The 14267-nt window shown below is 37.6% G+C and overlaps 1 protein-coding gene across 1 annotated transcript in view; it reads left to right on the top strand.

Moving 5' to 3' along the window:
* LRRC9 (leucine rich repeat containing 9) overlaps positions 1-14267 on the top strand; it is a 150237-nt gene that overhangs the window by 42176 nt on the left and 93794 nt on the right. The window contains exons 11-12 of the mRNA XM_037832601.1: positions 4241-4417; positions 4732-4849. Of these exons, the coding sequence (XP_037688529.1) occupies positions 4241-4417; positions 4732-4849 (295 nt within the window). The remainder of the gene's footprint in view (positions 1-4240; positions 4418-4731; positions 4850-14267) is intronic.

Raw genomic sequence — 14267 nt, 5'->3', positions numbered from 1 at the left:
TTGATTAAGCTCCAGCCCTTTTAAAACATATGCATTCTACATTTGCTAAATGAATGCATCATTAGTATATTAATGAACATCTGTAGGCATCTCTGTGTAACTGAATCTTAGTTGATGATCTGTATCACCGTCGTGGATACTTACACATTCAAATCCCATTGAATGAATGAGGATACTCTATAAAATTCTGACCTCTACAGTTTTTGACACTGTTAACCATTCCTTCCTTGTAACTTCACCTTTCTGGTTTTTGTACTTAGACATTTTCTTTTTTATTTTTATGCTTTCCTTTGGCAGTCTAAATTGCTTACAGCTACAACCTCTCTCCTAGACACCAGTCCTGAATTTCTACTGTCTGTTAAGACATTTCTATCTGAGTATCCAACTGACAAGACAAACTCAACACATTCAAAAGGGAAAGCTGTGAGAGAATATATAACAGGCTTAAAATCAGAAGACCTAGGTTCAAACTTGAGCTGCATGATCTTGGAATCAGTCATTTAAGCTATCTAAACCTTATCTGTAAAATGAGAAAAATCACAATGTACCACTAAAGGTTACTAGTAGTATTAGACAAGGTAATGTGAAAATACTTAGTTCCTGATTTTTATGTTTTCGTATTTCTCTTCCTGCCCACAAAGCACTCCTTTCTTCTGATTCCCCTATTCCTGTCCACGGTACTGCCATCCCCTAAAAAATCCAGGCTTAAAAAACATTGAAGCTATTCTTAACTCCATTCTCCCCATCAATCTCCCCATCCACTCATGTGCCAAGACCCACAGGTTCCCCTTCATAATGTTTCTCACATTCATCCCCTCTGTCCATTGCGACCAAAATTACCTGCACACAGACCTTCATAATCTCCCACCTAGACTATTGCTACAGCACCTAGCACAGTAAACAATATTCATTAATCAATAAATATAAGTTCTTAAGTGGTCTCCCCACATGATCCCTACTGGATGCAGAGCACTCTATTAAAAACATACAAACAAAAAACCCTCTCATAGCTACCTGTAACCTTCCAAATTACATATAGACTTTTCACTCTGATATTCAGTGCCCTCCACTGTATGGTCTCCAAATTATACTCATTCCTTTTCTAAACCTCTTAACTGCTCTTGGAACATACCTGGTACTCTCCCACTCCACCGCTTCCTTCACCCAGAATGCCCTTTGCATCTCTCGCCTGTCAAAAACTTTATCTTCAAGGCTCACGTCAAGGCCATTCTTTTATGATGCATTTTCTTACCATCTCCATCAGATATAGTCATTTTTTTAATCCTTGTAGTTGTGTCTCTCCTTCCCACTGTTTTGCTTGTACTTACCCTATCACTTTCCCTCTCCATTGGTTTACAAATTCATTGAAGGTAGAGCCTGTATTGTATTCATCTTTGAGTCGTTTGTATTTTGTTTATTTGTTTAACACACAGATCCACTGAGCTTCTACTATGGACCACACCCCATACTAGGTGCTAGCACAAAAGTCAGATAAGATGTGGTTCCAGCCCTCATCAAGTCTGTTATCTGTTAGGGAAAGCTATGGTATCAAAACAGCAATAAGTTCTGGGAAAATTGTGGGTATAGAGAAGAGGAGCATTTAAAGCAGAATGGGGGTTTAGAGAAAGTTTTCTGGAAGTGGGGACACTTGAGGGAGATGCTGCAATCTGAGTTTCAAAGGACATGTAGAAGTTAACTATAAAAGAATTGGGGGAAGGTCTTGCCAGACATAGGAAACAGCATGTGCAAAGGTATGGAAAGAGTATAATACATTTGGGGAAATACCAGTAGTTCCACATGACAGGGGCCTAATCATTAAGAACCTTGTGGGCTGGGCAGTGATGAAGTTTGAATTTTGTCCTTAAAGAGACAATGTGGCAGGGTTAGATATTATTTTATGTAAATTCTCAGAAAATTATTTCAGGTTAAACTAAAAAGTGCATTATACTTCAGGCCAGTAACATGTTCCCCTGGATGTAGCACATTTTCAGCAGTGCTTGGAAAGTTATCATTCTCTGTGTGGTACTGATAATATCAAAAGTCATGGTATTTGTCTATCAGCATAGATCTAGTTCTCCCTCCTCTAGCAGTATTCCTGCACTCAGAGAATGATGTTTTTTTCATCCCTAGCATGGCCAGGGATTGAGGTTAAATCTCTATCATGAATTACTTTACTCCTATGATCCCAGATAGTACAAAGCCCATGTCCTCTCAGCACTAGAGTTCCGTATCTCAAGGGCTCCAGCAATTCCATGTAAGGAAGAGACTCACCTGATTCCCAGAGAAGAAAACTCTATGAAAAGATCACACTTCACAAATTTCCTGGTGCTCATTACTGGTTCCTGCATCCCTGGAGGACTGGACTAAAAGTTCGGCATTGTCCATTCATCACTTCCACCAATTCTTGAGCACTTTTGAGCCTTAACAAAATGTCCACTATATAACCGAAAGCTTATCTAAAATGCCAAAAACACTGGTTTCTATCAGGAGGCAGGGAGCATAATAATGAGAGTTTCAGTGGTTGTAAGATGTATTATTCAGGGAATACTACAACCATACAATCTCTTTCGGCCACCAAATAATCTCGTTCTAGGAGAGCAGTAGATTTCCCACCCCAGATGATCATGTGGGTCTTCAGCCAGACATATGAACTAGTAGCCATCTTGCTGGATTGCAGCTCTTGGTTTTTCTGTCTTCTCCAACAGATTATGAGCATTTCTGGGATTTGTTTTGTTTGGGCAGCTCATTTTTCAGCTCTAAGGAAGGAGTATTTGGGTAGTTTTTGGCTGTACAGATTCAGTCTTAGCTAGTAAGAAGGCAGATGCTGTAAATTGGGAGTCCGGATTATAGACTCAGGGGAGAGACCACCCATTATGAAGTTTACCTCTTTGATCTTAGTTCACACCTTGAGCTCAGGCCCTGGCTAATTTGCAGGCAAGAACCTTGATATGTCATTAAAGGAGAATTTATTCAATAAAAGCTCATTGACCTCCTTCTCAAATTGACCCATTTTTTAGTCTCATCTTAATGTAAATTTTGTGCTACTTTAGGAAAAAAAAACAGAATTATTGTGAGCATGGCCAGGTGAGGGCAGCAGAGAGCAAATGAACACCTTAGTATCTGTTCTGAGAGCTTTCCATAGCTGGCTCTTCCTCTTTCTTCAGTTCTCGGCTCAAATATTTTCTTTGAAAGGCCTTCTCTGAGACCCTATTTAAAGGTTCCCCTCATCCTATTCCTTGCCCCAAGTGTCTCTTTCTTCAAAGCACTTATCAGTATAGAAATTATTTTATAGATGTTTTTACTTAGTTATTTTCTATCTACCCCTTGGAATAAGTCTCCATGAGAGCAGGGACCCTGCCCCTTTTACTTCTGTAACATTAGTTTGGAAGTTATTGCAGTAGTCAAACTGAGAGATGATGATGATTTGGAATAGGGTGGTAACAGTGGCAATGATGAAACATATTCAGGATGTATTTTAGGTGTAGAGCCAAACAGACCTGCTGAAGAATTGGATATTTGTAAGGGAGAGAGAGAGACAAAGATTATTCCTGGGTTTTTAATTTAAGCTACCAATTAGATGATAGTGCATATACTGAGTTAGTGGACACTCAGGAAATACAGGATTGAGTTAAGTTTGAGAGGTCTAATATGTATGTGAGTGGACATCAAGTAGACAACTGGATATCCAAGTCTGGTTATACACAGCTAAGTTGGGTAGAGATAAAGGCTGGAAATAAAATGTTGGACTTTAGCATCCTGTATATAAAGCCAAGGGACCAGATGAAATCATCTAGGCAAAGTGTTCATAGAAACAAGAGGAAGGCCAGAGAATGATCCCTGGGCACTGCAACATTTAGAAGTCTGTCCAAGAAAAAAGAACCAACAAAGAAAACCGTGAAGGAGCAGAAAATAGGAGAGCCAGGAGCGTATGATTTCACTGAAGCCAAGAAAAGTGTGTTCAAGAAGGGAGGATTGCTCAACCAATGTATCTTTTAGTCAAAACAAATATTTAATAAGTAATAAAAGAGCAATTATTTTTATGGTTCAAAGTTTAGCATCTCTTTTACCTATTGAATGAATGTGCCCAATTTGAACCCAAATATATCTACTATGTGATTGTGTATTTTTAGCAAAAACCACAAAATATGGACTTTAACTTTTATTAAAAGTTAATTTTGTGTTCTTCAACATGTTAAGGAAATTTTTTGTTCTTTTCTTTTTATTCTCTTTCCCCAAATAGGTTTAATTCCTGCTATGAATTAATTCTATCCCGTTTTTGTACATGGGACTTCAAAACATATGGTATTACGGGAGTGAAAGTAAAACGTGTCATTAAAGTTAATAACCGTATTCTGAGATTAAAATTTGAGGAGAAATTCCAAAAGTTTTTGGAAAATGAAGATATTCATGATTCAGAGTAAGAAGTTAAATTCTATAAGGAACATTTTTATAAAGGTTTGATTTTATTTTGTAAAAGTCTTTCTGTTTTATAAATACCCCGTGTTAGTAAATGTTTCCTTTTCCATGCATCTCCCTTGGCTAGGATGACCTCATAATCTATTGACATTGGTCCTCTTTTTGAGAATGAAGGAGGGTGGAGGTATTAATAATGACACCAGAATATCCGAACTAAATGGAAAATATCATGGGCGGGACCTATGGTCGCCTTATCTATGGCTAAAATTTTATTAAATCAATTCTCAAACTTTCTCTGTTTCAATTAATCATAAGGAGCTATCGAAAGATGCTGGAATGTCTTTTTTATGTTTTTGATCCCGAAGTTACAGTGAAGAAAAAACATCTGCTACAAATACTTGAAAAAGGATTCAAAGAGAGCGAAACAAGCAAGGTACCATTAAATGTCATTTACAATAATGCTTTCTTCCTAACAATTAAAGCTCTGCCACTGGTTAAGCATGATTCTCATTCCTTTTATCCATTTTCATAGCAAACTTGTGTTTCATAAAAAAACTTAATGTTATCATATAAAGTATCATATAAAGAGAATCTTTCCTCTTTGGGTTGTACTAGAGTAAGTCCATTACTTTACTGTCTTAATCTTTTTTTTTTATTTAAACATTTTTTATTGTGAAATATATCGTATGTACAGAAAAGGGATAACTTTCAAAGTACCATTCAATAGGCGGTTAAAGAGCAAATTTCAAAGTATAGTATGGGTTACAATTCTACAATTTCAATTATTTTCTTCCAGAGAGTAAAAAAAATCCATATAATGATTCAGTAGTCATAATCCTTTGTTAAATCCTATCTTTTCTGTTGCTACTCCTCCATCTTACTTAATCATTGTCTCAATCTTCAGGGATATCTGGGCAGTGACAACTGTAACTTGTTCACATTGAAAAGGGGTGTTGACATTATGGGGGGATTGCACCTGGTTGATATTCTTGAATAGACTGGCGCTTCTGGGTTTTGGGACTTATCTGGCATAGGAACGACGTGTTTGTTTAAAGTTTATCGAAAATAAACTTAGTGAGTGAAGCTTTTATAGCATCTCAGATAGGGACCTGGGTATTCTTTAGGATTTTTGGGAATATTGTTGGTTTGGGCTTGGTTTACTATGGCCATTTGCAATATCTCTCGGCTTCTTTTTACTTTGTGTCCCTTTTGTTGATGATCTTGAAATTTGCTTCTTTAATCTGTTACAAATATAAGTCTTTAATCTGTTATAAACTCTTTAGATGGAATCTTCTCCATTTTGAGAAAAATCCATTCACTTAACTTTGCTGTGCTTTCCAACTATCATCCTGTTTTTCTTTTATGTTTTACTGCCACCATTTCTTGATTCTCAGCTTCATTATCCCACCTTGCTCCTGATATTGCTTTATTCCTTATCACTCCAGAGTTCCAAAATATCCCACCGATCTTTCTTGGTCCCCTACTGTCTTGATGAGGCAGGTGGTATAGAGCAGGGCTTCCAGGAACTTTTTACATTAAGACACACATAAAATGATAATATTCCTGAATTTGAATCCTCTCTACTACTCACCAGCTATGTAGATTCACCTCTTTACACCTATTTCTTCCTATTTGTAAGATAAAAATAATGATAGTATCTACTTCACAGATATGTTATTAGGATTTAGCGAGATAATGCCTGAAAATCTTCTTAGACCAATGCCTGACACATAGAAAGTTTTTGATAAATTTTACCATAATTGTCAGAAATATTTGATAATATTAACTGTTTCCTTTTTGAAACCCTCCGTTGGCTTCTATGATATTATGTTCTTGTTTTTCTCCTCTTTTCCTGATTGCCCTGTTTTCATCTCCTTGTTGTTCCACATCTTATTCTCTAAACCTGAGAATACCACAAGGTTAAAGTTCACTTATGTGCCCTTATTTTCTATGTACTATACTCTCATTGTTAGTATCCTGGTAATGTGGGAACGTAGTTGACTAGAAAATCCACTATGTGGCATGTAGAAGGTAAGATGAGCTAGAATTCTGTGCTGTGGTGTGCTCCCAATGAGCAAAGATAAATATCTACATTCTGCATTGCCTAAGAGATGGGCTCTGATTAAAAAGACAAGTTATAGAGACAGTTTAACAAGGTTTGGCATAGATTAGCAGTGTCTTTGTAAAGCAGAGGGCTGGCTAGAGTGAAGAAGACACTTTGTGTCTGGAAACACATACTGAGTCTATCTCTAGGCTGAAGGGGCAGGAACTCCTGCTGTCATTTCAGGATTGGATTCTTTAGTAAATCTGCTCCTGTGGCTCAAGTTCATGCTCTGTCAAATATTCTCTTTTGATACCCATGGACTTAGACAAGAGTCATGAGGAATATCATTCCTTCCTTTTTACGCTTCTCCAAAATCATGTTCTCAGCCAGTCCAACTGCTGATCTCTGCTCTGACACCCACAGCTGCCATTGTTGCCTGTTAAACTGTCTTATCTTCTTATACAATATATCTAAAACCAGGTTTAGTCCTTTGCATATAAGCCACTCCCTCCCAGTCTTCTTTCCTTATTTCTACTAACAGTGCTGGCATTCCCTCCAATGACCAGGCTCAAATTAGAAAAATGTTTGACTCCTCCCTTTTCCATTATCCCACACATCTAATCGTTTTCCTTTTCCAGTGAGTCTTTTTTTACTATCTCACTTACTTTCTTCCTTTCCCTCCCTATTCCCATTGCCTGCCACTACTTTAAGCCCTTCGAATATTCATTCTTATCTTTTCTAGTTGTTTCCTAATGAGCAACTGTGCCCTTGGTTATGCTCTCAGTTCCTTCCATCTTTTGCCTAATACCTAATCTTTTAAGAAAGGTTAAAACACATCTTTAATTGGGCACATTGCATTGTGCCCATGATGAAAAACCTTTAGTATCTCCTCATTACTTACAGTGATGGAGTCCAAATTCCTCTTCCTGGCATTTAAGGCCCCTCACAACTTTCACAATCTAGCATCAACCTAATTCCCTGTTACTGATAGCTGGATAAGTAGAAAGTACTCAATATAATTCTTTAGCTGGAAAATGCTTAGTATAGTCTTCAATAGCCAATAGAGAAAAAAAAAAACTGTTTAAGATCACTTCACTCAAGCAGCCTTGAGTTATTCTAAGCATAAAAAAGCTCTTGTTAAAATAACTTGCTGTTTCTCCAATCACAACAACAACAACAAAAAAATTTATTCTCTGTTCCCAGAAACTTTCCCAGCATTGCCTGTAGTAACATGCAAGGGAGGCAACCATATGGTCTCATAAACAGTACCTTCTTAAAAAACAAGCCTGAATGAGGGGAGGACTTCAATATAACAAGAGATTCTGACCAAATAGTTTTCTCTCCTCTATTTTTTTTTCCTCTTCTGCTTTCTTCTGGATTCTGGCCATTTCTTTGTCCATTTTGGGTTATAAAAGCCCAAACAACTCTTCTCACTCTGAACTGGTCTTGGAAAGTTTTTTTTTCCTCCAGTTCCTTGTTGATGCATCTTCAATAAACTCACCTTCTCACCAAAGCAAAGAGACTTGTGTCTCTGTTTGATGCAGGGTCAGGCAGGCCTGACTATTTAGGACCGTGTTTTCTGGTGGTAACAATTCGGCAACCCAGATGGGACCACCGCTGCCTTTCGTGCAGCCCTGATCCATGCCTCATTGGCTGCGGGGCTCCTCTGGGCCCTGTGGCTCTGTGCCTAGTAGCTGCCCAGGAATTTTTCCTGGAGGACCAGGCCCTGAGGGTCAGGTGGAGAATACCTGCCTCGGACAGACACCAGGTGCATCTAGGTGAAGGTGACCTTGCATTCGAGACTTTCCTTGTGCTGGGTAAGTGTGTGATCTTTTGTTTGTTGTGTTCACTTTGCTTCCTTTTGTTTCAATTAGCCTATTGCGTGAAAAAGCTAATTGAGTTGACCCAGGGGTCACGCATGCAGACTCAGTGGGTTTGAGCCCCACTGTCCGTGACCCTGGATATGTGGTTCTCCTTTTGAATTTTGTGCAGTTTGCACAGTTTGCATTTGTGTGGGGAACCAGTTGTATTTGAGGAGCTCCTACTTTGGTGTTCTGTCTTAGTGATTTCTGTTGGTGTTACCCAGCCATGGGAAAATCTCAAAGTGTGCCAGCTATCTCTCCCTTGGGAATCATTCTTAATAACTGGTCTAAATTTGAAGAGTGTTATTTAAAAAAAAAAACTGTTAGTACATATTGCAACTCTGTGTGGCCAAAATATAAATTAAATAAAGGGGCAGAGTGGCCAGAAGATGGGATTCTGACCTTCAGGTAATTATCCAATTAAAAATGTATTACAAGAACAAAAGATTATGAAATTTAGTAAAAGTAACAAATGAGTTGCAGCTGTAGTCAGCTGGCCATTATGTGCAGTATGGCTAGCTATAAAATTTAGCAAAAGTAACAAATGAGCTGCAGCTGCAGTCAGCTGGCCATTATGTGCGATATGGCTAGACTGTCTCAAGAAAGAGAAATCCGCAAGTTAAAGGTAAAGTTACAGTTAAAAAAATATATGCGGACTTCTACCTCTGCTTTAGTATTGGGCCTTCCAGAGCAATTAAATAAGAGAAATAATGATATAAGAAGTGTTGGCCTGTCAGTTTTTAGAATTAAAAAGTCAGGAAAGGAGCCAGCCAAAGAGATCCTTCCAAAAAACCTAAAATCACTGGAAAAACATCAAAAGGTAACTGATACAATTTAAAAATTGGTAAAAGTGCAAACTGTCAAACCAATGTTTCAGGGTAATATCTCTACTAAGGAGTCTGATAATGAGAACGCTAACTCCTTTTCTCTATAGGGATCAAACAGCAAGCAGCCTTGCTGCTCTCATATACCACCTGCTGCTTTCTGTTCTGATGGTGAAAAACCAGTTTTTCCTTCTGATATAGAAGCATATTTAACAGAATTTTACCCCAAAATACTTAAGTACAATTTCCAAATGATAGAAAGTGAAAAGCCTTACTATGATGACTGAGACACATGTGCTATCTTAAAAGTTTGTACTATGGGAGAAGCTAAACAGTTAAAAGTCCTTCTCAACCTTCTCAGATATAGAAAACATTAAAAAAAAAAAACAAACAGAATAGGGCTGAAGCTTTTACTTCAACCATAAATAAATCATAAGTAATGTAACAAAGCTGAATTCAGTTTTGATCAAATGTATACATATCAACATGATGCCATGGTTAAACTAATCATAAAATGAAATAAGTTAAATACAAGTAATAGTAATTTCTAAAGTTTAGTTTTTTTTTTTAATCATCATTTTATTGAAATATATTCACATACCACGCAGTCATACAAAACAAATTGTACTTTCGATTATTTACAGTACCATTACATAGTTGTACATTCATCACCTAAATAAATCCCTGACACCTTCATTAGCACACACACAAAAATAACAAGAATAATAATTAGAGTGAAAAAGAGCAATTGAAGTAAAAAAGAACACTGGGTACCTTTGTCTGTTTGTTTCCTTCCCCTACTTTTCTACACATCCATTCATAAACTAGACAAAGTGGAGTTTGGTCCTTATGGCTTTCCCAATCCCATTGTCACCCCACATAAGCTACATTTTTATACAACTGTCTTCGAGATTCATGGGTTCTGGGTTGTAGTTTGATAGTTCCAGGTATCCACCACCAGCTACCCCAATTCTTTAGAACCTAAAAAGGGTTGTCTAAAGTGTGCGTAAGAGTGCCCACCAGAGTGATCTCTCGGCTCGTTTTGGAATCTCTCTGCCACTGAAGCTTATTTCATTTCCTTTCACATCCCCCTTTTGGTCAAGAAGATGTTCTCCGTCCCACGATGCCGGGTCTACATTCCTCCCCGGGAGTCATATTCCACGTTGCCAGGGAGATTCACTCCCCTGGGTGTCTGATCCCACGTAGGGGGGAGGGCAGTGATTTCACCTTTCAAGTTGGCTTAGCCAGAGAGAGAGGGCCACATCTGAGCAACAAAGAGGCATTCAGGAGGAGACTCTTAGGCACAAATATAGGGAGGCCTAGCCTCTCCTTTGCAGCAACCGTCTTCCCAAGGGTAAAACTTATGGTAGAGGGCTCAACCCATCAAACCACCAGTCCCCTATGTCTGTGGTCATGTTAGCAACCATGGAGGTGGGGTAGGCGAATACCCCTGCATTCTCCACAGGCTCCTCAAGGAGGCACTACATCTTTTTTTTTTTTCCTTGTTTTTCTTTTTTTTTTTTTTTTTAACTTTCCCTTCTTTTTTAAATCAACTGTATGAAAAAAAAAGTTAAAAAGAAAACAAACATACAATAAAAGAACATTTCAAAGAGACCATAACAAGGGAGTAAGAAAAAGACAACTAACCTAAGATAACTGCTTAACTTCCAACATGTTCCTACTTTACCCCAGGAAAGTTACATAATATAGCAACATTTCTGTGAACTTGTTCCTACTATATCCATCAGAAATTAACAGACCCTAGTCATTCCTGGGCATCCCCAGAACGTTAAATAGCTTATCTGTTCTTCTTGGATTATTGTTCCCCCTTAATTGCTCTCTATTGCTAGTTCCCCTACATTCTACATTATAAACCATTTGTTTTACATTTTTCAAAGTTCACATTAGTGGTAGCATATAATATTTCTCTTTTTGTGCCTGGCTTATTTCGCTCAGCATTATGTCTTCAAGGTTCATCCATGTTGTCATATGTTTCACCAGATCGTTCCTTCTTACTGCCGCGTAGTATTCCATCGTGTGTATATACCACATTTTATTTATCCACTCATCTGTTGAAGGACATTTGGGTTGTTTCCATCTCTTGGCAATTGTGAATAATGCTGCTATGAACATTGGCGTGCAGATATCTGTTCGTGTCACTGCTTTCCGATCTTCCGGGTATATACCGAGAAGTGCAATCGCTGGAACGAATGGTAACTCTATATCTAGTTTTCTAAGGAACTGCCAGACTGACTTCCAGAGTGGCTGAACCATTATACAGTCCCACCAACAATGAATAAGAGTTCCAATTTCTCCACATCCCCTCCAGCATTTGTAGTTTCCTGTTTGTTTAATGGCAGCCATTCTAACCGGTGTTAGATGGTATCTCATTGTGGTCTTAATTTGCATCTCTCTAATAGCTAGTGAAGCTGAACATTTTTTCATGTGTTTCTTGGCCATTTGTATTTCCTCTTCAGAGAACTGTCTTTTCATATCTTTTGCCCATTTTATAATTGGGCTGTCTGTACTATTGTCATTGAGTTGTAGGATTTCTTTGTATATGCAAGATATCAGTCTTTTGTCAGATACATGGTTTCTAAAAATTTTTTCCCATTGAGTTGGCTGCCTCTTTACCTTTTTGAGAAATTCCTTTGAGGTGCAGAAACTTCTAAGCTTGAGGAGTTCCCATTTATCTATTTTCTCTTTTGTTGCTTGTGCTTTGGGTGTAAAGTCTAGGAAGTGGCCGCCTAATACAAGGTCTTGAAGATGTTTTCCTACATTATCTTCTAGGAGTTTTATGGTACTTTCTTTTATATTGAGATCTTTGGTCCATTTTGAGTTAATTTTTGTGTAGGGGGTGAGGTAGGGGTCCTCTTTCATTCTTTTGGATATGGATATCCAACTCTCCCAGCCCCATTTGTTGAAAAGACCATTATGGCTCAGTTCAGTGACTTTGGGGGCCTTATCAAAGATCAGTCGGCCATAGATCTGAGGGTCTATCTCTGAATTCTCAATTCGATTCCATTGATCTATATGTCTATCTTTGTGCCAGTACCATGCTGTTTTGGCAACTGTGGCTTTATAATAAGCTTCAAAGTCAGGGAGTGTAAGTCCTCCCACTTCATTTTTCTTTTTTAGAGTGTCTTTAGCAATTCGAGGCATCTTCCCTTTCCAAATAAATTTGATAACTAGCTTTTCCAAGGCTGCAAAGTAGGTTGTTGGAATTTTGATTGGGATTGCATTGAATCTGTAGATGAGTTTGGGTAGAATTGACATCTTAATGACATTTAGCCTTCCTATCCATGAACATGGAATATTTTTCCATCTTTTAAGGTCCCCTTCTATTTCTTTTAGTAGAGTTATGTAGTTTTCTTTGTATAGGTCTTTTACATCTTTGGTTAAGTTTATTCCTAGGTACTTGATTTTTTTCGTTGCTATTGAAAATGGTATCTTTTTCTTGAGTGTCTCTTCAGTTTGTTCATTTCTAGCATATAGAAACATTACTGACTTATGTGCATTAATCTTGTATCCCGCTACTTTGCTAAATTTGTTTATTAGCTCTAGTAGGTGTATCGTCGATTTCTCAGGGTTTTCTAGATATAAGATCATATCATCTGCAAACAATGACAGTTTTACTTCTTCTTTTCCAATTTGGATGCCTTTTATTTCTTTGTCTTGCCGGATTGCCCTGGCTAGCACTTCCAGCACAATGTTGAATAACAGTGGTGACAGCGGGCATCCTTGTCTTGTTCCTGATCTTAGAGGGAAGGCTTTCAGTCTCTCACCATTGAGTACTATGCTGGCTGTGGGTTTTTCATATATGCTCTTTATCATGTTGAGGAAGTTTCCTTCAATTCCTACCTTTTGAAGTGTTTTTATCAAAAACGGATGTTGGATTTTGTCAAATGCTTTTTCAGCATCTATTGAGATGATCAATTGATTTTTCCCTTTTGACTTGTTAATGTGTTGTAATACATTGATTGATTTTCTTATGTTGAACCATCCTTGCATGCCTGGAATGAACCCCACTTGGTCATGGTGTATGAATTTTTTAATGTGTCTTTGGATTCGATTTGCAAGTATTTTGTTGAGGATTTTTGCATCTATATTCATTAGGGAGATTGGCCGGTAGTTTTCCTTTTTTGTAGCATCTTTGCCTGGTTTTGGTATTAGATTGATGTTAGCTTCATAAAATGAGTTAGGTAGTGTTCCATTTTCTTCAATGTTTGAGTAAGATTGGTGTCAGTTCTTTCTGGAAAGTTTGGTAGAATTCCCCTGTGAAGCCATCTGGCCCTGGGCATTTATTTGTGGGAAGATTTTTGATGACTGATTGGATCTCTTTGCTTGCGATGGGTTGGTTGAGGTCTTCTATTTCTTCTCTGGTCAGTCTAGGTTGTTCATATGTTTCCAGGAAATTGTCCATTTCCTCTACATTATCCAGTTTGTTGCCATACAGTTGTTCATAATATCCTCTTATAATTTTTTTAATTTCTTCAGGATCTGCAGTTATGTCACCTTTTTCATTCATTATTTTGTTTATATGGGTCTTCTCTCTTTTTGATTTTGTCAGTCTAGCTAGGGGCTTGTCAATCTTGTTGATCTTCTCAAAGAACCAACTTTTGGTGATATTTATCCTCTCTATTGTTTTTTTGTTCTCTATGTCATTTATTTCTGCTTTAATCCTTGTTATTTCTTTTCTTGTACTTGTTTTAGGATTGATTTGCTGTTCATTTTCTAGCTTCTTCAGTTGATCCATTAGTTCTTTGATTTTGGCTCTTTCTTCCTTTTTAATATATGCGTTTAGTGCTATAAATTTCCCCCTTAGCACAGCTTTTGCTGCATCCCAGAGGTTTTGGTATGTTGTGTTCTCATTTTCATTCGTCTCTATATATTTAGCAATTTCTCTTGCTATTTCTTCTTTAACCCACTGATTGTTTAGGAGTGTGTTGTTTAACCTCCAGGTATTTGTGAATTTTCTAAGTCTCTGATGGTTATTGACTTCTAATTGTATTCCATTGTGGTCAGAGAATGTGCTTTGAATAATTTCAATCTTTTTAAATTTATTGAGGCTTGTTTTATGTCCCAGCATATGATCTATTCTGGAGAAAGTTCCATGAGCAC

The sequence above is a fragment of the Choloepus didactylus genome, chromosome 4 (assembly GCF_015220235.1).
Source record: "Choloepus didactylus isolate mChoDid1 chromosome 4, mChoDid1.pri, whole genome shotgun sequence".
In the NCBI taxonomy this organism is placed as follows: Eukaryota; Metazoa; Chordata; class Mammalia; order Pilosa; family Megalonychidae; genus Choloepus; species Choloepus didactylus.
The sequence above is the reverse complement of the archived record's forward strand: the minus strand, read 5'-3'. Positions and strand labels throughout refer to the sequence as shown.